Raw genomic sequence first — 23,507 nt, forward strand, 5'->3', positions numbered from 1 at the left:
CGTTTTATGCTTCCCTCTCCCTTTACCTTATCAAGGTAAAGGGATTTGTGCATCTCAATGATTCTAGAAGCTACAGTATGTCGTTTTGCTTTTAGTTTCAGGCAGGAACACATCCAGTAAGGGACCAGACAAAACCTAAATTGTTGTAGGAGGTTGAAAAGTTCTGACTAGATATAAATAACTGCATCTCGACAGATAGCTCAGGCTCTGATTTGGCTTTTTTTTTCTTTCTTTTGTCCTCTAAATAAACCAGAAGCTAATGTGAAACTAGATAATTGACACTTTTGGAGTCAAGGTCAGTTCCTACTCTTAATAAGTGTGATTAAAAGACTAAGTATCATCCACCTCACCTTTGTTTGACATCATTAACCTCATCAGTCATTCCTCCAAAGATGTCTGAATCTTGAATATCAGCTTTAGACGATTCATTTGAAACAATGTGTTCACTAATCGTATACAATAAGACTGTCACTTGAATGGTTAAAAAAAATATATATATATTGTCCTCGATGTGTATTTTGAAATGCCCTATAATACACTCTTCAGTCATCGGTCTTGATGAAGCATGCTGACAATTGTAAATGCCTGTGATAAGACTGTTGTTTATAGACGTTGGGAGCAGGCAGAGACTGACACGGAGGACAGACGCTTATCTACTGGGTGACTATAAAGTTGAAATAAAAATGTCCTTCATTCTATAAGTGGAGCAACTGTTGAAATCAGTGTGATTAAGGGAATGGATATGTTCATTTGAGACAATCGGAATTACGCAATGAGCTTTCGTTGACTTTTCAATAAATATTAAGTTACTCCAAACAAGAATTGAAGCAGATATAATACGATATAATTACATGTAATTGTTAATTTACTTTTTTTTTTCCAATGTGAAGGTTTGACAATTTTCTCAGGTCAATGAACTCGTGAGTGCAGTCTGGTATTTGACACTTGACCTTGGCCTACTGTTGTAACAAAAGGTCATTTACTGGGCTCCATCCCCTCGAGGTCAGTAAGGCAAAGGGGAGTCATTTTCACCCCAGCAAAGTCATTACTCTTCTGGATTATTGGGGGGGGGGGGGGGGGACAAATTGCATTCGCTTGGTAATGACATTCTTACAGTAGAAAGCAAATGCTTTTTTTTGTCCGCTTATAGTTCTGGGATTATAATAGTTACACCTGACTCATCATATATGTTTGCATAGTTTTTTTTCATTCAAATTGGTCTAGAATTTTAAATATATTGCACATAATGACTACATTTGGACTTCTGGAGGCCACAATGGTTGTGACTAATACACGAAGAGCGTAATGCAGTGTAAAGGCTCTGTAGTGATGTCAGGGTCCAGACACATGAGTACAGTTTTACTGCCTATTACTATCAAAACACACCGATAAACTCTAAGGTGAAGGCCAAGCACAGTGTTAGCCTCTGGGTTAATGAACTCCTGTAGAATACATTTCTTGGCCATCTTTTTGAAAGACAAAATGAAAAGTATATAAAAAAATATTAAATTTACTTTTAACATAGTGTATTATTTTTATTGTTTTATTTGTTTTGTTTAGAAAGGGATAACATTTTCACCATCTTGAGCATTTTCATTGGATCTTTTACCCGACAACCCCAAATTTACACACAATTCAAAAGAGAATGTTGTGCAAGTTAAAACAGGCATTAGCAATGAATAAGTTTATTTTTTTTAATTAGCCCCTCAAGTCTTGCAGTCTGTTCCCTTTAGAGCTAAGACCAAAAAGTGAACATAAAAAACACAAAAACATTTTATTTTATTTTTTTCATGTGTTTCATGAATACTAATCACTTTTTAGTGCTCTCTTTGGAATAATTTTAAAAAACAAGTTTTCTCCGGACTGTGATCTAATCACATGCTCATGCGTCATATCCGGTTACAGGCGCCCTACACGGAAGTGTCGTCATTTCATTGTCGCACATATAGTGATGTACATTGCAGTTCTTTTAAGTGAACGAATCTTTGGAATCAGTTCACTCAAAAGATTTGTTCAATCGAATCGTTCAACGAATCAACACTAAAACAGAAGCGTGTTGCCTGCCTTCCATTCGGCTGCATCAGACAAACACGAACTTATGTCGTGAATCAGTAACGTTAGCTACACGACAACAGTAACGACAAAAAAGGTAAGTTACGACGATGTTTCTTAGTTATCATGTTAGCAACGTAATTTGTAGTCCATCTCAAATGATTGTGGAGCAATGCAAACTAGACTGTCTTTTGCTCAGTTTATTTTCTTGCCAAACGATCTAGCACAACACAAAATACTATTGTGTAAATACGGGATAACCTATATTCAATTACTTCAACAAAGTAAGTTTGGCCGCTGCCCAAAAGACACTTTTGTTAGCCAAACATTGTTGAACACGTGTTGTTATTGCAGTGTGAAAATGTCTGCAAGGACCACAGCAAAGCACGTGGAGGAAAAGGTGTGTACGCGTCGACGACAGGAACATCTTTGGTTGCAGCCGACTGTTGTGTTGCGCAGGAAAGGTTCGTACACGTCTAGTTTCTATTATGAATTCTCTTCCAGTGTTTATATTTAGTAGTATTCTATTAATATCACGTGTGATAGGCAGATTAAAAAATCCTTGTATAGTTTGGACCGGTTTCTCTTCAATTGTAACTTATGTGTTTGTCTTGTTTTTGCAGACATCAGTGAAGCTATTCGTCATAAGCAGCAGGAGCCAAAGCGTACTCACGTTAAAGAGGAAGATGTGGGCAAAGAGGTCCACCACTTGAAGGAACAAATGGCGCAGAAGTTTCTTTGCACCATAAAAGAGGAGGAAGAGCCGGAGCGACTTTGTATTAAAGAGGGGGGAGAAGACACCTGCGACATTAAAGAGGAGGAGGATACCTTCGAGATCCTATCGATTGGTGTTCCTGTGAAGAGTTTAGATGAGGGTCAACATGAGGTGAGCAAAGGCGCGGAGTCTCCAAGCTGCAGCTCAAGTCAACAAATGACTCGAGAAGATGATGGAGACCACTGTGGAGGATCACAAGCATCTCAACCATTAGATAGTGATGGTGTGACGAAAAACTTTTCCTGCTCAGATTGTGGCAAAACATTTGCTCAAAGGGGAAGTTTAAAAATGCACATAAGAACCCACACTGGTGAGAAACCCTTTTCATGCTCAGTTTGTGGGCAAAAATTCTCTCACGGGGGACATTTAAAAAGGCACACAAGAACCCACACTGGTGAGAAACCTTTTTCATGCTCAGTTTGTGGCCAAATGTTTTCATTTAAGGGATCTCTAACAATTCACACAAGAACCCACACTGGTGAGAAACCTTTTTCATGCTCAGTTTGTGGGCAAAAATTCTCTCAGGAGGGCAATTTAAAAAGGCACACAAGAACCCACACTGGTGAGAAACCTTTTTCATGCTCAGTTTGTGGCCAAAAGTTTTCATTTAAAGAATCTCTAACAATTCACACAAGAAGCCACACTGGTGAGAAACCTTTTTCGTGCTCAGTTTGTGGCAAAACATTTTCAGTGAAGGGAAATCTAGCAATTCATACAAGAATCCACACTGGTGAGAAACCTTTTTCATGCTCGATTTGTGGCCAAAAGTTCTCTCAGAAGCCACAGCTAACAGTTCATACAAGAACCCACACTGGTGAGAAATCTTTTTCATGCTCAATGTGTGGGGAAACGTTCTCAGAGAAGAACAGTTTAACACGTCACACAAGAACCCACACTGGTGAGAAACCTTTTTCATGCTCAGTTTGTGGCCAAAAATTCTCTCAGAAGGAACGTCTAACAGTTCATACAAGAACCCACACTGGTGAGAAACCTTTTTCATGCCCAGTTTGTGGCCAAAAGTTTTCATTTCAGGGATCTCTAACAACTCACACAAGAATCCACACTGGTGAGAAACCTTTTTCATGCTCAGTTTGTGGCCAAAGATTTTCAATGAAGGCAACTCTAACAATTCATACAAGAACCCACACTGGTGAGAAACCTTTTTCATGCTCAGTTTGTGGCCAAAAGTTCGCTCAGAAGCAACATCTAACAAGTCATACAAGAACCCACACTGGTGAGAAACCTTTTTCATGCTCAGTTTGTGGCCAAAGATTTTCAATGAAGGCAACTCTAACAATTCATACAAGAACCCACACTGGTGAGAAACCTTTTTCATGCTCAGTTTGTGGCCAAAAGTTCGCTCATAAGCAACGTCTAACAAGTCATACAAGAACCCACACTGGTGAGAAACCTTTTTCATGCCCAGTTTGTGGCCAAAAGTTTTCATTTCAGGGATCTCTAACAACTCACACAAGAATCCACACTGGTGAGAAACCTTTTTCATGCTCAGTTTGTGGCCAAAGATTTTCAATGAAGGCAACTCTAACAATTCATACAAGAACCCACACTGGTGAGAAACCTTTTTCATGCTCAGTTTGTGGCCAAAAGTTCGCTCTGAAGCAACATCTAACAATTCATACAAGAACCCACACTGGTGAGAAACCTTTTTCATGCTCGATTTGTGGCCAAAAGTTCTCTCAGAAGCAACATCTAACAAGTCATACAAGAACCCACACTGGTGAGAAACCTTTTTCATGCTCAGTTTGTGGCCAAAAATTCAGTCACAAGGGAACTCTAACACTTCATACAAGAACCCACACTGGTGAGAAACCTTTTTCATGCTCAGTTTGTGGCCAAAAGTTCTCTCAGAAGCAACATCTAACAAGTCATACAAGAACCCACACTGGTGAGAAACCTTTTTCATGCTCGATTTGTGGCCAAATGTTCTCTCGGAAGCGATGTTTAAAAAGGCACACCCAAACCCACACTGGCGAGAAACCTTTTTCATGCTCAGTTTGTGGCCAAAAATTCTCAAACAGGGTAAGCTTAATCAGGCACACAGGAGCCCACATCTAACCCTGTTAGCCTGCTCAGTCACTTGTCAAAGAGTCTCTATTGAGAATTCTGAGTGTCTTTGGGAGATGAGCAATGATTCATGAAGTTCTCACCTTCTATTTGAGCAAACTTTGAGTTTATGCATCAATGATAATTCTATTCTAGTATGTGGCTTTTGATTGAGATGCTGAACTACTTTTCTTTACCACAGTGAGAAGTTCATATTTTAGTTTTAGTAATGCATTTGAAAATATAGTTAACCAGCTTTAGGATGAGAATAGTTCTGTATTTGTCATTATAATTTGTGTTTATTTTGGTTGTGTTTTTTAACTGCAATTTGTTTTAATTCATATTCAGGACAAGTTGCTGAGTTTTTAATAGTGTCTGTCTGAACTACTTTTCTTTACCACAGTGAGAAGTTCATATTTTAGTTTTAGTAATGCATTTGAAAATATAGTTAACCAGCTTTGGGATGAGAATAGTTCTGTATTTGTCATTATAATTGATGTTTGTTTTGGTTGTGTTTTTTAACTGCAATTTGTTTTAATTCATATTCAGGACAAGTTGCTGAGTTTTTAATAGTGTCTGTTTAGGGTTTTGTATTCTTCAGCCTTTCATGTTCATGTGGATCAATAAAATGAAAAAATAAATAGTTAAATAAATAATTTTCTTCAACAGTTGTTTTTTTGTTACCTTGCCTTGCTCATAACACTTTAAATTGTTCTTGAGATGCATTAAGACATTTCATTAAAGAGATGTTTACTTCACAGTACTCATATTGAAGGCTATAAGGGTGAGAGATGAAGATGGCATCTGGAATTGTTCCTGCTGGGTCCCCAAAGAGTAGACAAAGGGACTCGTCATCTTGGCTAGGGTGCGAGACACTTCTCTTTGACATGAGTTAAATAAAATCTTTCCCCAATCAGCCATGTGTGACGGACGTTTTCCAGCGTATGAGTTATTTGTGCTAGACAGGGGGTGTTCAGTTTCAGTAATGTATAGGTGCCTAGAATATAGAAGGGCCAGTTGTCCGTGACCAGAAAAGAACCGAACAGATGGCCTTTTATGGACGACCAAACAGTCTCCAACTGCAGCTGTTAGTCAAAGTGATGGGAGCATGTGTCTCGCCAGGTTTAAAAGATGCAATGCCTGGCAGACGGGGAAAAGAAGCAGCTAACATCTTTGCTTTTGGGCCACTCGAATATTAGGAGGAACTTCACTCAGCGGAGCAACGAAGACAATTCACCACACATGGTAGGTACCACAATGCTAACTTTATGACACTTAGCTTGATTATCCTCGACGAATGTTCCATGTCAAATGATTGTGGAGCAATGCAACTGGACTGTCTTTTGCTAAGTTAATTTTCTTGCCAAACGATCTAGCACAACACAAAATACTATTGTGTTAATACGGGATAACCTATATTCAATTACTTCAAAAAAGTAAGTTTGACCGCTGCCCAAAAGACACTTTTGTTAGCCAAACATTGTTGAACACGTGTTGTTATTGCAGTGTGAAAATGTCTGCAAGGACCACAGCAAAGCACGTGGAGGAAAAGGACCATAGTCGCCGACGACAGGAACATCTTTGGTTGCGGCCGACTGTTGTGTTGCGCAGGGAAGGTTCGTACACATCTAGTTTCTATTATGAATCCTCTTCCAGTGTTTATTTTTAATAGTATTCTATTAATATCACGTGTGATGGACAGATTGAAAAAATCCTTGTATAGTTTGGACCGGTTTCAATTGTAATTTATGTGTTTGTCTTGTTTTTGCAGACATCAGTGAAGCTATTCGTCCTAAGCAGCAGGAGCCAGAGCGCACTCGTGTTAAAGACGAAGATGTGGGAAAAGAGGTCCACCACTTGAAGGAACAAACGGTGCCCACGTTACTTTGCACCATAAAAGAGGAGGAAGAGCCGGAGCGGCCTTGTATTAAAGAGGAGGGAGAAGACTCTTACGACATTAAAGAGGAGGAGGATACTATCAAGATGACATTGACTGGTGTTGCTGTGAAGAGTTTAGATGAGGGTCAACATGAGGTGAGCAAAGGCGCGGAGTCTCCAAGCTGCAGCTCAAGTCAACAAATGACTCGAGAAGATGATGGAGACCACTGTGGAGGATCACAAGCACCTCAACCATTAGATAGCGATGGTGTGATGAAAAACTTTTCATGCTCAGTTTGTGGGCAAAAATTTTATCAGAGGGGACTTTTAAAAATTCACACAAGAACCCACACTGGTGAGAAACCCTTTTCATGCTCAGATTGTGGGAAAAAATTCTCTCGGGGGGGACATTTAAAAAGGCACACAAGAACCCACACTGGTGAGAAACCATTTTCATGCTCAGTTTGTGGGCAAACATTTTCTGAGGGGGGCACTTTAAAAAAGCACACAAGAATCCACACTGGTGAGAAACCTTTTTCATGCTCACTTTGTGGCAAAACATTTTCAGTGAAGAACAGTTTAACACTTCATACAAGAATCCACACTGGCGAGAAACCATATTCATGCTCAGATTGTGGCCAAAAATTTTATCAGAGGGGACTTTTAAAAAGTCACACAAGAACCCACACTGGTGAGAATCCTTTTTCATGCTCAGTTTGTGGGCAAAAATTTTATCAGAGGGGACTTTTAAAAATTCACACAAGAACCCACACTGGTGAGAAACCTTTTTCATGCTCAGTTTGTGGGCTAAAATTCTCTCAGAAGGGCAATTTAAAAAGGCACACAAGAACCCACACTGGTGAGAAACCTTTTTCATGCTCAGTTTGTGGCCAAAGATTTTCAGAGAAGGGAAATCTAACAATTCATACAAGAATCCACACTGGTGAGAAACCTTTTTCATGCTCGATTTGTGGCCAAAAATTCTCTTGGAAGGAATATTTAAAAAGGCACACAAGAGTCCACACTGGTGAGAAGCCTTTTTCATGCTCAGTTTGTGGCCAAACGTTTTCTGAACGGGGAACTTTAAGAAGACATACAAGAATCCACACTGGTGAGAAAGCATTTTCATGCTCAGTTTGTGGCAAAAAATTCAATCAGAGTGGATATTTAAATACGCACAAAAAAATCCACACAGGTGAGAAACTTTTTTCATGCTCAGTTTGTGGGCAAACATTTTCTGATGGGGGCAATTTAAAAAAGCACACAAGAATCCACACTGGTGAGAAACCTTTTTCATGCTCAGTTTGTGGACAAAAATTCTCTCAGAAGGAACGTCTAACAGTTCATACAAGAACCCACACTGGTGAGAAACCTTTTTCATGCTCAGTTTGTGGCCAAAAGTTCTCTCAGAAGCAACATCTAACAAGTCATACAAGAACCCACACTGGTGAGAAACCTTTTTCATGCTCGATTTGTGGCCAAATGTTCTCTCGGAAGCAATGTTTAAAAAGGCACACCCAAACCCACACTGGCGAGAAACCTTTTTCATGCTCAGTTTGTGGCCAAAAATTCTCAAACAGGGTAAGCTTAATCAGGCACACAGGAGCCCACATCTAACCCTGTTAGCCTGCTCAGTCACTTGTCAAAGAGTCTCTATTGAGAATTCTGAGTGTCTCTGCGAGATGAGCAATGATTCATGAAGTTCTCACCTTCTATTTGAGCAAACTTTGAGTTTTTGCATCAATGATAATTCTATTCTAGTATGTAGCTTTTGATTGAGATGCTGAACTACTTTTCTTTACCACAGTGAGAAGTTCATATTTTAGTTTTAGTAATGCATTTGAAAATATAGTTAACCAGCTTTGGGATGAGAATAGTTCTGTATTTGTCATTATAATTCATGTTTCTTTTGGTTGTGCTTTTTAACTGCAATTTGTTTTAATTCATATTCAGGACAAGTTGCTGAGTTTTTAATAGTGTCTGTTTAGGGTTTTGTATTCTTCAGCCTTTCATGTTCATGTAGATCAATAAAATGAAAAAATAAATAGTGTTGGATATCCCCCATTTTTCTTCAACAGTTGTTTTTTTTTGTTACCTTGCCTTGCTCATAACACTTTAAATTGTTCTTGAGATGCATTAAGACATTTCATTAAAGAGATGTTTACTTCACAGTACGCATATTGAAGGCTATAAAGGTAAAGAGATGAAGATGGCATCTGGAATTGTTAAAAGTTAAAACAGGTATTAGCAATGAATAAAATTACTTTTTTAAATTAGCCCCTCAAGTCTTGCCTTAAGAGCTAAGACCTCAAAGTGAAAATTAAAACCATAAAAAAAATTTTTTTCATGCGTTTCATGAATACTAATCACTTTTTAGTGCTCTCTTTGGAATAATTTTAAAAAACAAGTTTTCTCCGGACTGTGATCTAATCACATGCTCATGCGTCATATCCGGTTACAGGCGCCCTACACGGAAGTGTCGTCATTTCATTGTCGCACATATAGTGATGTACATTGCAGTTCTTTTAAGTGAACGAATCTTTGGAATCAGTTCACTCAAAAGATTTGTTCAATCGAATCGTTCAACGAATCAACACTAAAACAGAAGCGTGTTGCCTGCCTTCCATTCGACTGCATCAGACAAACACGAACTTATGTCGTGAATCAGTAACGTTAGCTACACGACAACAGTAACGACAAAAAAGGTAAGTTACGACGATGTTTCTTAGTTATCATGTTAGCAACGTAATTTGTAGTCCATCTCAAATGATTGTGGAGCAATGCAAACCAGACTGTCTTTTGCTCAGTTTATTTTCTTGCCAAACGATCTAGCACAACACAAAATACTATTGTGTAAATACGGGATAACCTATATTCAATTACTTCAACAAAGTAAGTTTGGCCGCTGCCCAAAAGACACTTTTGTTAGCCAAACATTGTTGAACACGTGTTGTTATTGCAGTGTGAAAATGTCTGCAAGGACCACAGCAAAGCACGTGGAGGAAAAGGACCATAGTCGCCGACGACAGGAACATCTTTGGTTGCAGCCGACTGTTGTGTTGCGCAGGAAAGGTTCGTACACGTCTAGTTTCTATTATGAATTCTCTTCCAGTGTTTATATTTAGTAGTATTCTATTAATATCACGTGTGATAGGCAGATTAAAAAATCCTTGTATAGTTTGGACCGGTTTCTCTTCAATTGTAACTTATGTGTTTGTCTTGTTTTTGCAGACATCAGTGAAGCTATTCGTCGTAAGCAGCATGAGCCAAAGCGCACTCACGTTAAAGAGGAAGATGTGGGCAAAGAGGTCCACCACTTGAAGGAAAAAATGGCGAAGAAGTTTTTTTGCACCGAAAAAGAGGAGGAAGAGCCGGAGCGACTTTGTATTAAAGAGGGGGGAGAAGACTCCTGCGACATTAAAGAGGAGGAGGATACTTTCAAGATGCCATTGACTGGTGTTGCTGTGAAGAGTATAGATGAGGGTCAACATGAGGTGAGCAAAGGCGCGGATTCTCCAAGCTGCAGCTCAAGTCAACAAATGACTCGAGAAGATGATGGAGACCACTGTGGAGGATCACAAGCACCTCAACCATTAGATAGCGATGGTGTGATGAAAAACTTTTCATGCTCAGTTTGTGGGCAAAAATTTGCTCAGAGGGAACATTTGAAAAAGCACACAAGAATCCACACTGGTGAGAAACCTTTTTCATGCTCAGATTGTGGGAAAAAATTCTCTCGGGGGGGACATTTAAAAAGGCACACAAGAACCCACACTGGTGAGAAACCTTTTTCATGCTCAGTTTGTGGACAAAAATTCTTTCGGAAGGAAGGTCTAACAGTTCATACAAGAACCCACACTGGTGAGAAACCATTTTCATGCTCAGTTTGTGGCCAAAAATTCAGTCAGAAGGGAACTCTAACACTTCATAAAAGAATCCACACTGGTGAGAAACCTTTTTCATGCTCAGTTTGTGGCCAAAGATTTTCAGGGAAGAAAACTCTCACAATTCATACAAGAATCCACACTGGTGAGAAACCTTTTTCATGCTCAGTTTGTGGCCAAAGATTTTCAGTGAAGGGAAATCTAACAATTCATACAAGAATCCACACTGGTGAGAAACCTTTTTCGTGCTCAGTTTGTGGCCAAAGATTTTCAGTGAAGGGAAATCTAACAATTCATACAAGAACCCACACTGGTGAGAAATCTTTTTCATGCTCAATGTGTGGGGAAATGTTCTCAGAGAAGAACAGTTTAACACTTCACACAAGAACCCACACTGGTGAGAAACCTTTTTCATGCTCAGATTGTGGGAAAAAATTCTCTCGGGGGGGACATTTAAAAAGGCACACAAGAACCCACACTGGTGAGAAACCTTTTTCATGCTCAGTTTGTGGCCAAAGATTTTCAGTGAAGGGAAATCTAACAATTCATACAAGAATCCACACTGGTGAGAAACCTTTTTCGTGCTCAGTTTGTGGCCAAAGATTTTCAGTGAAGGGAAATCTAACAATTCATACAAGAACCCACACTGGTGAGAAATCTTTTTCATGCTCAATGTGTGGGGAAACGTTCTCAGAGAAGAACAGTTTAACACTTCACACAAGAACCCACACTGGTGAGAAACCTTTTTCATGCTCAGTTTGTGGGCTAAAATTCTCTCAGGGGGGCAGTTTAAAAAGGCACACAAGAACCCACACTGGTGAGAAACCTTTTTCATGCTCAGTTTGTGGCCAAAAGTTTTCATTTAAGGAATCTCTAACAATTCACACAAGAATCCACACTGGTGAGAAACCTTTTTCGTGCTCAGTTTGTGGCCAAAGATTTTCAGTGAAGGGAGCTCTAACAATTCATACAAGAATCCACACTGGTGAGAAACCTTTTGCATGCTCAGTTTGTGGCCAAAGATTTTCAGTGAAGGGAGCTCTAACAATTCATACAAGAATCCACACTGGCGAGAAACCCTATTCATGCTCAGATTGTGGCCAAAAATTTTATCAGAGGGGACTTTTAAAAATTCACACAAGAACCCACACTGGTGAGAAACCTTTTTCATGCTCAGTTTGTGGCCAAAAATTTGCTCAGAGGGGCCATTTAAAAAGTCACACAAGAACCCACACTGGTGAGAAACCTTTTTCATGCTCGATTTGTGGCCAAAAGTTCTCTCGGAAGCAATGTTTAAAAAGGCACACCCAAACCCACACTGGCGAGAAACCTTTTTCATGCTCAGTTTGTGGCCAAAAATTCTCAAACAGGGTAAGCTTAATCAGGCACACAGGAGCCCACACCTAACCCTGTTAGCCTGCTCAGTCACTTGTCAAAGAGTCTCTATTGAGAATTCTGAGTGTCTCTGCGAGATGAGCAATGATTCATGAAGTTCTCACCTTCTATTTGAGCAGACTTTGAGTTTATGCATCAATGATAATTCTATTCTAGTATGTAGCTTTTGATTGAGATGCTGAACTACTTTTCTTTACCACAGTGAGAAGTTCATATTTTAGTTTTAGTAATGCATTTGAAAATATAGTTAACCAGCTTTGGGATGAGAATAGTTCTGTATTTGTCATTATAATTCATGTTTCTTTTGGTTGTGCTTTTTAACTGCAATTTGTTTTAATTCATATTCAGGACAAGTTGCTGAGTTTTTAATAGTGTCTGTTTAGGGTTTTGTATTCTTCAGCCTTTCATGTTCATGTAGATCAATAAAATGAAAAAATAAATAGTGTTGGATATCCCCCATTTTTCTTCAACAGTTGTTTTTTTTTTGTTACCTTGCCTTGCTCATAACACTTTAAATTGTTCTTGAGATGCATTAAGACATTTCATTAAAGAGATGTTTACTTCACAGTACTCATATTGAAGGCTATAAAGGTGAGAGATGAAGATGGCATCTGGAATTGTTAAAAGTTAAAACAGGTATAAGCAATGAATAAGTTTACTTTTTTTACGTGCTCATGCGTCATATCCGGTTACGGGCGCCCTACACGGAAGTATTCATTGTCTCACGTATAGTGATGTACATTCCAGTTCTTTTAAGTGAACTGATTCTTTGGAATCAGTTCACTCTAAAGATTTTTTCAAACGAATCGTTCAATGAATCAACACTAAAACAGAAGCGTGTTGCCTGCCTTCCATTCGGCTGCATCAGATAAACACGAACTTATGTAGTGACTCAGTAACATTAGCTACATGACAACAGTAACTACGAAAAAGGTAAGTTACGACGATGTTTCTTAGTTATCATGTTAGCAACGTAATTTGTAGTACTGCTTGGTTGCAATACAAAAGTGCAGTCCGCTAACTTTATGACATTTAACTTGATTATCCTTGACGAATGTTCCATCTCAAATGATTGTGGAACAATGCAACTAGAATGTTTTTTGCTAAGTTTATTTTCTTGCCAAACTATTGTGGTAATTTTTTATTCTGGTATCATGCAATGTATATCTCACTAGTAAGCCTAAATGTGACCGGGTCATGACAATTCTCCACACATGGTAGCTACCGCAGTGCTAACTTTTTGACATTTAGCTTGATTATCCTCGACGAATGTTCCATCTCAAATGATTGTGGAGCAATGCAAACTAGACTGTCTTTTGCTAAGTTTATTTTCTTGCCAAACGATCTAGCACAACACAAAATACTATTGTGTAAATACGGGATAACCTATATTCAATTACTTCAACAAAGTAAGTTTGGCCGCTGCCCAAAAGACACTTTTGTTAGCCAAACATTGTTGAACAAGTGTTGTTATTGCAGTGTGAAAATGTCTGCAAGGACCACAGCAAAGTACGTGGAGGAAAAGGTGTGTACGCGTCGACGACAGGAACATCTTTGGTTGCAGCCGACTGTTGTGTTGCGCAGGGAAGGTTCGTACACATCTAGTTTCTATTATGAATCCTCTTCCAGTGTTTATTTTTAGTAGTATTCTATTAATATCACGTGTGATGGGCAGATTGAAAAAATCCTTGTATAGTTTTGACCGGTTTCAATTGTAATTTATGTGTTTGTCTTGTTTTTGCAGACATCAGTGAAGCTATTCGTCCTAAGCAGCAGGAGCCAAAGCGCACTCACGTTAAAGAGGAAGATGTGGGCAAAGAGGTCCACCACTTGAAGGAAAAAATGGCGCAGAAGTTTTTTTGCACCATAAAAGAGGAGGAAGAGCCGGAGCGACTTTGTATTAAAGAGGGGGGAGAAGACTCCTGCGACATTAAAGAGGAGGAGGATACCTTCGAGATGCTATCGATTGGTGTTCCTGTGAAGAGTTTAGATGAGGGTCAACATGAGGTGAGCAAAGGCGCGGAGTCTCCAAGCTGCAGCTCAAGTCAACAAAGGACTCGAGAAGATGATGGAGACCACTGTGGAGGATCACAAGCACCTCAACCATTAGATAGTGATGGTGTGACGAAAAACTTTTCCTGCTCAGATTGTGGCAAAACATTTGCTCAAAGGGGAAGGTTAAAAAGGCACACAAGAACCCACACTGGTGAGAAACCCTTTTCATGCTCAGTTTGTGGGCAAAAATTCTCTGACGGGGGACATTTAAAAAGGCACACAAGAACCCACACTGGTGAGAAACCTTTTTCATGCTCAGTTTGTGGCCAAATGTTTTCATTTAAGGGATCTTTAACAATTCACACAAGAACCCACACTGGTGAGAAACCTTTTTCATGCTCAGTTTGTGGGAAACAATTTGCTAAAAGTGGAAGTTTAAAAAGCCACACGAGAACCCACACTGGTGAGAAACCCTTTTCATGCTCAGTTTGTGGCCAAATGTTTTCATTGAAGGGAGCTCTAACAATTCACACAAGAATCCACACTGGTGAGAAACCTTTTTCGTGCTCAGTTTGTGGCCAAATGTTTTCATTTAAGGGATCTCTAACAATTCACACAAGAATCCACACTGGTGAGAAACCTTTTTCATGCTCAGTTTGTGGGCAAAAGTTTGCTCAGAAGCAATATCTAACAGTTCATACAAGAACCCACACTGGTGAGAAACCTTTTTCATGCTCAGTTTGCGGGCAAAAATACTTTCAGAGGGGACATTTAAATACGCACATAAGAACCCACACTGGTGAGAAACCTTTTTCATGCTCAGTTTGTGGCCAAACGTTTTCTGAACAGGGAACTTTAAGAAGACATACAAGAATCCACACTGGTGAGAAACCTTTTTCATGCTCACTTTGTGGGCAAAGATTCTCTCGGAGGGGCAATTTAAAAAGGCACACAAGAACCCACACTGGTGAGAAACCTTTTTCATGCTCAGTTTGTGGCCAAAAATTCTCTGAGAGGGTAAGTTTAATCAGGCACACAGGAGCCCACACCTAACCCTGTTAGCCTGCTCAGTCACTTGTCAAAGAGTCTCTATTGAGAATTACGAGTGTCTCTGGGAGATGAGCAATGATTCATGAAGTTCTCACCTTCTATTTGAGCAAACTTTGAGTTTATGCATCAATGATTATTCTATTCTAGTATGTAGCTCTTGATTGAGATGCTGAACTACTTTTCTTTACCACAGTGAGAAGTTCATATTTAAGTTTTAGTAATGCATTTCAAAATATAGTTAACCAGCTTTGGGATGAGAATAGTTCTGTATTTGTCATTATAATTCATGTTTCTTTTGGTTGTGTTTTTTAACTGCAATTTGTTTTAATTCATATTCAGGACAAGTTGCTGAGTTTTTAATAGTGTCTGTTTAGGGTTTTGTATTCTTCAGCCTTTCATGTTCATGTAGATCAATAAAATGAAAAAATAAATAGTGTTGGATATCCCCCATTTTTCTTCAACAGTTTTTTTTTTGTTACCTTGCCTTGCTCATAACACTTTAAATTGTTCTTGAGATGCATTAAGACATTTCATTAAAGAGATGTTTACTTCACAGTACTCATATTGAAGGCTATAAACGTGAGAGATGAAGATGGCATCTGGAATTGTTAAAAGTTAAAACAGGTATTAGCAATGAATAAGTTTACTTTTTTAAATTAGCCTCTCAAGTCTTGCAGTCTGTTCTCTTAAGAGCTAAGACCTCAAAGTGAACATAAAAACCACAAAAACATTTTTTTAATGCGTTTCATGAATACAAATCACTTTTTAGTGCTCTTTGAAACAATTTTAAAATTCTCCGGACAGACCTATCACGTGCTTATGCGTCATATCCGGTTACAGACGCCCTACACGGAAGTGTCGTCATTTCATCGTTGCGCATATAGTGATGTACATTGCAGTTCTTTTAAGTGAACTGAAGCTTTGGAATCGGTTCATTCAAAAGACTCGTTCAAACGAATCGTTCAACGAATCAAAACAGAAGCGTGTCGCCCCGCCTTCCATTCATCTGCATCAGATAAACACGCAACTTATGTAGTGAATCAGTAACATTAGCCACACGACAACAGCAACGACGAAAGAGGTAAGTTACGGCAATGTTTCTTAGTCATCATGTTAGCAACGTAATTTGTAGTACTGCTTGGCTGCAATACAAATGTGCAGTCCGCTAACTTTATGACATTTAACTTGATTATCCTCGACAAATAAATGTTCAATCTCAAATGATTGTGGAACAATGCAACTAGACTGTCTTTTGCTAAGTTTATTTTCTTGCCAAACTATTGTGGTAATTTTTTTATTCAGGTCTCATGCAATCTATATCTCACTAGTAAGCCTAAGTGTGACCAGGTCATGTTTGGGATTGTTTGGGGCTTGGTCCAGGTATGTAGACTCATTGGCACTAGACCCATCTGGTTTCCATTAACAACTGTTAAAATATGCACTGTGAAGAGGGGGTGAGGCTGACTGGGAGGTCATAGATCATCCAACAACCCCGCACCCGAGTGAAGGGAAGCGCGGGGGTATAGGTTTTAGGGCGAGAGTAGACAAAGGGACTCGACGTCTTGGCTAGGGCCCGAGACACTTCTCTCTGACTAAGTTAAATAAAATCTTTCCCCAATCAGCCATGTGTGACTGAAGTTTTCCTTCCCCAAGCCAGTCACTTTTTCACCATTTGTTTGGAAGACCAGCTGACCATCGAAGAGAATTCACCACACTATCTAGCACAACTTTGTGTTGTAAGACGACAACCGCAACGACGAAAGACGTAAGTTACGACGAATTTATCATGTTAGCAACTTTATTTGTAGTACTGCTTGGTTGCAGTACAGAAGTGCGCTCTGCTTTCTTGAACATGTCTCTGTATGTTGCCCCAAAAGGCCAGGCCGGCGCATGAGTTATTTGTGCTAGACAGGGGGGGTTCAGTTTCAGTAATGTATAGGTGCCTAGAAAATAGAAGGGCCAGTTGTCCGTGACCAGAAAAGAACCGAACAGATGGCCTTTTATGGATGACAAAACAGTCTCCAACTGCAGCTGTTAGTCAAAGTGATGGGAGCATGTGTCTCGCCAGGTTTAAAAGATGCAATGCCTGGCAGACGGGGAAAAGAAGCAGCTAACATCTTTGCTTTTGGGCCACTCGAATATTAGGAGGAACTTCACTCAGCGGAGCAACGAAGACAATTCACCACACATGGTAGGTACCACAATGCTAACTTTATGACATTTAGCTTGATTATCCTCGACGAATGTTCCATCTCAAATGATTGTGGAACAATGCAACTGGACTGTCTTTTGCTAAGTTAATTTTCTTGCCAAACGATCTAGCACAACACAAAATACTATTGTGTTAATACGGGATAACCTATATTCAATTACTTCAACAAAGTAAGTTTGGCCGCTGCCCAACAGACACTTTTGTTAGCCAAACATTGTTGAACACGTGTTGTTATTGCAGTGTGAAAATGTCTGCAAGGACCACAGCAAAGCACGTGGAGGAAAAGGACCATAGTCGCCGACGACAGGAACATCTTTGGTTGCAGCCGACTGTTGTGTTGCGCAGGAAAGGTTCGTACACGTCTAGTTTCTATTATGAATTCTCTTCCAGTGATTATATTTAGTAGTATTCTATTAATATCACGTGTGATAGGCAGATTAAAAAATCCTTGTATAGTTTGGACCGGTTTCTCTTCAATTGTAACTTATGTGTTTGTCTTGTTTTTGCAGACATCAGTGAAGCTATTCGTCATAAGCAGCAGGAGCCAAAGCGTACTCACGTTAAAGAGGAAGATGTGGGCAAAGAGGTCCACCACTTGAAGGAACAAATGGCGGAGAAGTTTCTTTGCACCATAAAAGAGGAGGAAGAGCCGGAGCGACTTTGTATTAAAGAGGGGGGAGAAGACACCTGCGACATTAAAGAGGAGGAGGATACCTTCGAGATGCTATCGATTGGTGTTCCTGTGAAGAGTTTAGATGAGGGTCAACATGAGGTGAGCAAAGGCGCGGAGTCTCCAAGCTGCAGCTCAAGTCAACAAATGACTCGAGAAGATGATGGAGACCACTGTGGAGGATCACAAGCACCTCAACTATTAGATAGTGATGGTGTGACGAAAAACTTTTCCTGCTCAGATTGTGGCCAAACATTTGCTCAAAGGGGAAGTTTAAAAAGGCACACAAGAACCCACACTGGTGAGAAACCTTTTTCATGCTCAGTTTGTGGCCAAATGTTTTCATTTAAGGGATCTTTAACAATTCACACAAGAACCCACACTGGTGAGAAACCTTTTTCATGCTCCGTTTGTGGCCAAAAATTTGCTCAGATCCAAAATTTAAAAAGTCACACAAGAACCCACACTGGTGAGAAACCCTTTTCATGCTCAGATTGTGGGAAAAAATTCTCTCAGGAGGGACATTTAAAAAGGCACACAAGAACCCACACTGGTGAGAAACCTTTTTCATGCTCAGTTTGTGGACAAAAATTCTCTCAGAAGGAAGGTCTAACAGTTCACACAAGAACGCACACTGGTGAGAAACCATTTTCATGCTCACTTTGTGGCAAAACATTTTCAGTGAAGAACAGTTTAACACTTCATACAAGAATCCACACTGGCGAGAAACCATATTCATGCTCAGATTGTGGCCAAAAATTTTATCAGAGGGGACTTTTAAAAAGTCACACAAGAACCCACACTGGTGAGAAACCTTTTTCATGCTCAGTTTGCGGCCAGAAATTCTCTCAGAAGGAACGTCTAACAGTTCATACAAGAACCCACACTGGTGAGAAACCTTTTTCATGCTCAGTTTGTGGCCAAACATTTGCTCAGAGGGGCCATTTAAAAAGTCACACAAGAACCCACACTGGTGAGAAACCTTTTTCATGCTCAGTTTGTGGGCTAAAATTCTCTCAGAGGGGACATTTAAATACGCACACAAGAACCCACACTGGTGAGAAACCTTTTTCATGCTCAGTTTGCGGCCAAAAGTTTTCATTTCAGGGATCTCTAGCAATTCACACAAGAACCCACACTGGTGAGAAACCTTTTTCATGCTCAGTTTGTGGCCAAAGATTTTCAGTGAAGGGAACTCTAACAATTCATACAAGAATCCACACTGGTGAGAAACCTTTTTCATGCTCAGTTTGTGGCCAAACGTTTTCATTTCAGGGATCTCTAGCAATTCACACAAGAACCCACACTGGTGAGAAACCTTTTTCATGCTTGATTTGTGGCCGAAGATTCTCTTCGAAGCAATGTTTAAAAAGGCACACCCAAACCCACACTGGCGAGAAACCTTTTTCATGCTCAGTTTGTGGCCAAAAGTTTTCATTTCCGGGATCTCTAGCAATTCACACAAGAACCCACACTGGTGAGAAACCTTTGTCATGCTCAGTTTGTGGCCAAAAATTCTCAAACAGGGTAAGGTTAATCAGGCACACAGGAGCCCACACCTAACCCTGGTAGCCTGCTCAGTCACTTGTCAAAGAGTCTCTATTGAGATTTCTGAGTGTCTCTGGGGGATGAGCAATGATTCATGAAGTTCTCACCTTCTATTTGAGCAGACTTTGAGTTTATGCATCAATGATAATTCTATTCTAGTATGTAGCTTTTGATTGAGTTGCTGAACTACTTTTCTTTACCACAGTGAGAAGTTCACATTTTAGTTTTAGTCATGCATTTGAAAATATAGGTAACCAGCTTCGGGATAAGAATAGTTCTGTATTTGTCATTATAATTTGTGTTTATTTTGGTTGTGGTTTTTAACTGCAATTTGTTTAATTCATAGTCAGGACAAGTTGCTGAGTTTTTAATAGTGTTTGTTTAGGGTTTTGTATTCTTTAGCCTTTCATGTTCATGTGGATCAATAAAATGAAAAAATAAATCGTGTTGGCTATCCCCCATTTTTCTTCAACAGTTTTTTTTTGTTCTTGAGATGCATTAAGACATTTCATTAAAGAGTTGTTTATTTCACAGTACTCATAATGAAGGCTATGAAAGTGAGAGATGAAGATGACATCTGGAATTGTTCCTGGTGGGTCCCCATTTAATAATGGGAGGACCCTTGGGGGTTCCAGGACCTCATACATCTCCCATCAATGATAGTTTTGGGAGAAGACCTAGGCTACACATATAATCAGGGCCAACCCAAGCTCTGCCGCAAGTGTGGATAGCATGGGCTCCTTGCAGAAGCGTGTGAGCAAATAGAGTCGGTTCTCTCTAAAGATTCGTTCAAACGAATCGGTCACTGAAAATATTCGGTCTTTTGAACGACTCGTTCACTCACGAGCCAACACTCAAAGGAAAACATGGCCGACTGTCAGGGCGTCTTCTTAGTTATTAGCAACATCCCCACCGATTTTCACTCGTCGGACCTCCGGAATTATTTCAGTCAGTTCATAGAGAGCGGTGGCTTCATTTGTTTTCATTACCGCCATCGACCAGAGGTGCATCGGGAGCCTCAAACGTGCGGGGGCAGCGAGGAGGACGGCGAGAAGTTGTCTGCTAGCGACCTAGCACCAGCGGCGGCTAATAACAATTGCAGTAAAAAGACGAAACAGTCGACCAAAACCTGCTGTTGTGTCGTTATGGTCCACAACGAACACGCTGACAGATTCGTCAGGATGTACGCAGGAAACCACTGGATCGACTTCAAGGGCAATTGGCTGTCCAGAAAATGTGTCATTAAAAGAGTTAAGGTATCACAACACAATGGTAAGTTCGTCTTGTTTTCCCCAAATATTTCATTTCAGAATTACAAATAATCGTTAGTATGATGCATTGCAAGTCTAAATTTCACTAGTTTACACACTACAAACTACTAAAACAATGCACATATTTTTACAATCATGCAATTTTCCTATGTAAGAACTATTTTGGTACTACAAAGATCCCTCGCTACTTCGCGTTTCGTTTATCGCGGCATCACTCCATCGCGTTTTTATTTTCCAAATAAAAAAAAACATTTAAAATTCAAAATAAAACTTCTAAATTGAGGGATCATGTGTCTAACCTTTAGGACAATGTTGTATTGCTCCAAATGTTCGTTTACATTCCTTTAGAAGTCCGTTTTTGCGTGTTAGCTTGATCGCGAATTAGCATCTTTCCGCTAACTCGTTAGGCTCCCCAGTACTTCTTGTTGGTGACCGTGTTTTGCGGATTTTACTTTTCCTGGGTGGTTTTTGGAACCAATTATCCGCGATAAACAAAGGATTACTGTATAATTTAATTTACTGACAAACATTTTCCCACCAGATGATGATCAGTTCCCATACAAGACGAGGTTTGAACAGCGACATCGGATATCCCAAACTGAACACTTCACCCTGTCCGACCTCAAGACCTTATCTGAGCTCAATCCACCCGCTCTGATGCAGAATGGCAATGTGGGCACGTCAGTCAAAGTCTTCCTACAGCTCATCCAGTCGTGTCGGCTGCCTCCCCGCCTTATTCGCAAATTGGGCCTCACGTTCCCCAAGACTGGCTCCAACCGTCGCTATGGCAATGTGCCTTTCCAGTACCAGGAAACTTGCACGCTACCTGCCACAGAAGAAACTGTTTTAACAGCCGCTGGCCATGAAATATGCGGGCCGGGCACTTTACCTGCTCGAATGTCGGCAAGCAGACAGTTGGATGACCACTGCGAGACAATTGAGAATGATGAGCCACAAGCAGAAGAGGAGGAGGATGTGCAGTCAAATGCAGATGATGTAAGATCAAGACTTCAGATGTTTTGCAGATTGAAAATCTAAAGTCTCTTTTGGAGTGCTGGTCAACTTTCAATTTAATTTCAATTAGGAACAATATGGGCAAGTGCCGTTTATTACTAATCTCTTTTGGTTGCAGGACGACGATTGCTGCGAGGAGTGGGAGCGTCATGAAGCATTGCACGAGGACGTTACAAGCCAAGAGCGAAGCAAAGAAAGGCTATTTGAAGAAGAAATTGAGTTAAAGTGGGAAAAAGGTGGCTCGGGATTAGTGTTCTACACTGATGCCCAGTACTGGCAGGAAGAGGAAGGAGGTAAACACGACAGTGCTGTTGTCTCAATTTATATACACATCAACCTATTTTTTTTTCTTTACATCAATCCATTATTTTTGTTATGCTCACGATATTTTCTTTGTCCTTCAAAAGAAACTTATTCCAGATTGTGAGTCTTCTGTTTAATCAAGCTTCTTCTTTATTATACTGCCCTCTAGTGGCTAAGACTCAAACACCAATCACACAACACCCATTGAATTAAGCACCAACTGTTTAATTCTTTACAGTTTGTGTAATTTCTGTCATTTGTGCACCTTTTTCAGATTTTGATGAACAAACGGCAGACGATTGGGATGTTGACATGAGCATCTACTATGATAAAGGTATTCTGTATTGCTTAACTTTTTTTTTTTACCTTAATGATGCAAATAATCCCAAAATGTATTTAACCTTCACTCTTGACATAATTTCTGAAACTGGTGTTATAATTTTTTACAGATGGAGGTGACATGGATGCCCGGGACTACGTCCGGATGCGACTGGAGAAAAGGCTTCGGGACGGTCTTGAAGATGGAGCTGCCCATAATCAGGCCATTGGCAGTTTTGAGAGGTTCACTAAGGTACAAAATTAATCTAAAACACACATTTGTTCACTGTGGAATTTTATGTTTTACTCGTTTTTACTCTTTGGTTAGGGTTTTGGCCGCCGTGTAATGGAAAAGCAAGGGTGGAAGGACGGCGAAGGCTTGGGAAGCAGTCAAATTGGGATTCCGGACGCACTGGAGAATGAAGGCAAACATCCACACTGCAAACGAGGGTTTGGGTGAGTTTCAAATTAAAAATAGGTTAATGATTTTCTAGTTAAATATCATTGTACTCATTGTGATGCTGTTTATTCCACAGATATCATGGTGAAAAGTTACTCCCGCATCTTGGTAAAAGGACCAAAAAAGATTTCCACATAAGTACGGTCTATGATAAACCCAAAGACGTTGATATGGGGGACTCACTACTTAGACGACAACAAAACAACAGCATGAAGTACAGAGGCTGGCAGCCTGGGGGCAGTGTTGGGCCACGAAGATGACAAAAAACTTTGATGACGTGAATGCTGGAAGAATTCAGTCGTTTCATCATTTCGTAATTGTCACAATTTCATAACCACAGCACATTAAAATTGAGTAAACGCTTGTTTTACTTTGTTTTATTTAGGTATTATTTTATTATTTCCAAAAGGGATTGAAAGAAAAAATGCAATATCAACGTTTTTTAAAATAAAAACAATTTGCAATTTGTATTTTTTTATATTGAACCTCCCTTGATTAGGTGTTGTAATGAACTCTGTTGTATGTCCGATCTATTAAAATTATTATGTTAAAACCAGAATATGTATTTTATTTAGCTCTATAAATCTCATTGGAACGATTGCGTCGTCAAAAGCTTTT

The 23,507-nt window shown here is 39.8% G+C and overlaps 2 protein-coding genes across 6 annotated transcripts; both read left to right on the top strand.

The window, feature by feature from the left end:
• Nucleotides 1-1,805: 1,805 nt before the first annotated feature.
• On the top strand, nt 1,806-19,984 carry LOC125975517 (oocyte zinc finger protein XlCOF6-like). 5 transcript variants are annotated; one of them, XM_068652077.1, is made up of 4 exons: nt 9,268-9,474; nt 9,732-9,841; nt 10,001-11,647; nt 11,816-12,507. In XM_068652077.1, the coding sequence occupies exons 2-4, from the start codon at nt 9,739-9,741 to the stop codon at nt 12,058-12,060; spliced, it is 1,995 nt and encodes a 664-aa protein (XP_068508178.1). In that variant the 5' UTR covers nt 9,268-9,474; nt 9,732-9,738; the 3' UTR covers nt 12,061-12,507. The 5 variants fall into 5 exon arrangements, with proteins under 5 accessions (XP_068508181.1, XP_068508177.1, XP_068508178.1 ...); XM_068652079.1 differs by lacking the exons at nt 9,268-9,474; nt 9,732-9,841; nt 10,001-11,647; nt 11,816-12,507 and adding exons at nt 16,021-16,858; nt 17,162-17,284; nt 17,546-17,655; nt 17,815-19,984; XM_068652080.1 differs by lacking the exons at nt 9,268-9,474; nt 9,732-9,841; nt 10,001-11,647; nt 11,816-12,507 and adding exons at nt 1,806-2,149; nt 6,398-6,507; nt 6,663-8,833.
• Nucleotides 19,985-20,360: 376 nt separating this feature from the next.
• gpatch3 (G patch domain containing 3) lies at nt 20,361-23,357 on the top strand. The gene is made up of 7 exons (XM_049731274.2): nt 20,361-20,795; nt 21,336-21,790; nt 21,927-22,101; nt 22,386-22,445; nt 22,561-22,682; nt 22,758-22,885; nt 22,966-23,357. Exons 1-7 carry the CDS (start codon nt 20,390-20,392, stop codon nt 23,147-23,149), a joined length of 1,530 nt encoding a protein of 509 aa, XP_049587231.1. The 5' UTR covers nt 20,361-20,389; the 3' UTR covers nt 23,150-23,357.
• Nucleotides 23,358-23,507: the final 150 nt, after the last annotated feature.

Source organism: Syngnathus scovelli, chromosome 9 (assembly GCF_024217435.2).
Source record: "Syngnathus scovelli strain Florida chromosome 9, RoL_Ssco_1.2, whole genome shotgun sequence".
Classification (NCBI taxonomy): domain Eukaryota; kingdom Metazoa; phylum Chordata; class Actinopteri; order Syngnathiformes; family Syngnathidae; genus Syngnathus; species Syngnathus scovelli.

Excerpts from the sequence above, each read along its gene's own strand:
- LOC125975517 (XM_068652076.1), top strand. The coding sequence starts at position 2,774 with ATGGCGCAGAAGTTTCTTTGCACCATAAAAGAGGAGGAAGAGCCGGAG.
- gpatch3 (XM_049731274.2), top strand. The coding sequence starts at position 20,390 with ATGGCCGACTGTCAGGGCGTCTTCTTAGTTATTAGCAACATCCCCACC. Across the intron at positions 22,683-22,757 it reads GTTTTGAGAGGTTCACTAAG|GGTTTTGGCCGCCGTGTAAT; the intron begins GTACAAAATTAA and ends CTCTTTGGTTAG. Across the intron at positions 22,886-22,965 it reads CACTGCAAACGAGGGTTTGG|ATATCATGGTGAAAAGTTAC; the intron begins GTGAGTTTCAAA and ends TTTATTCCACAG.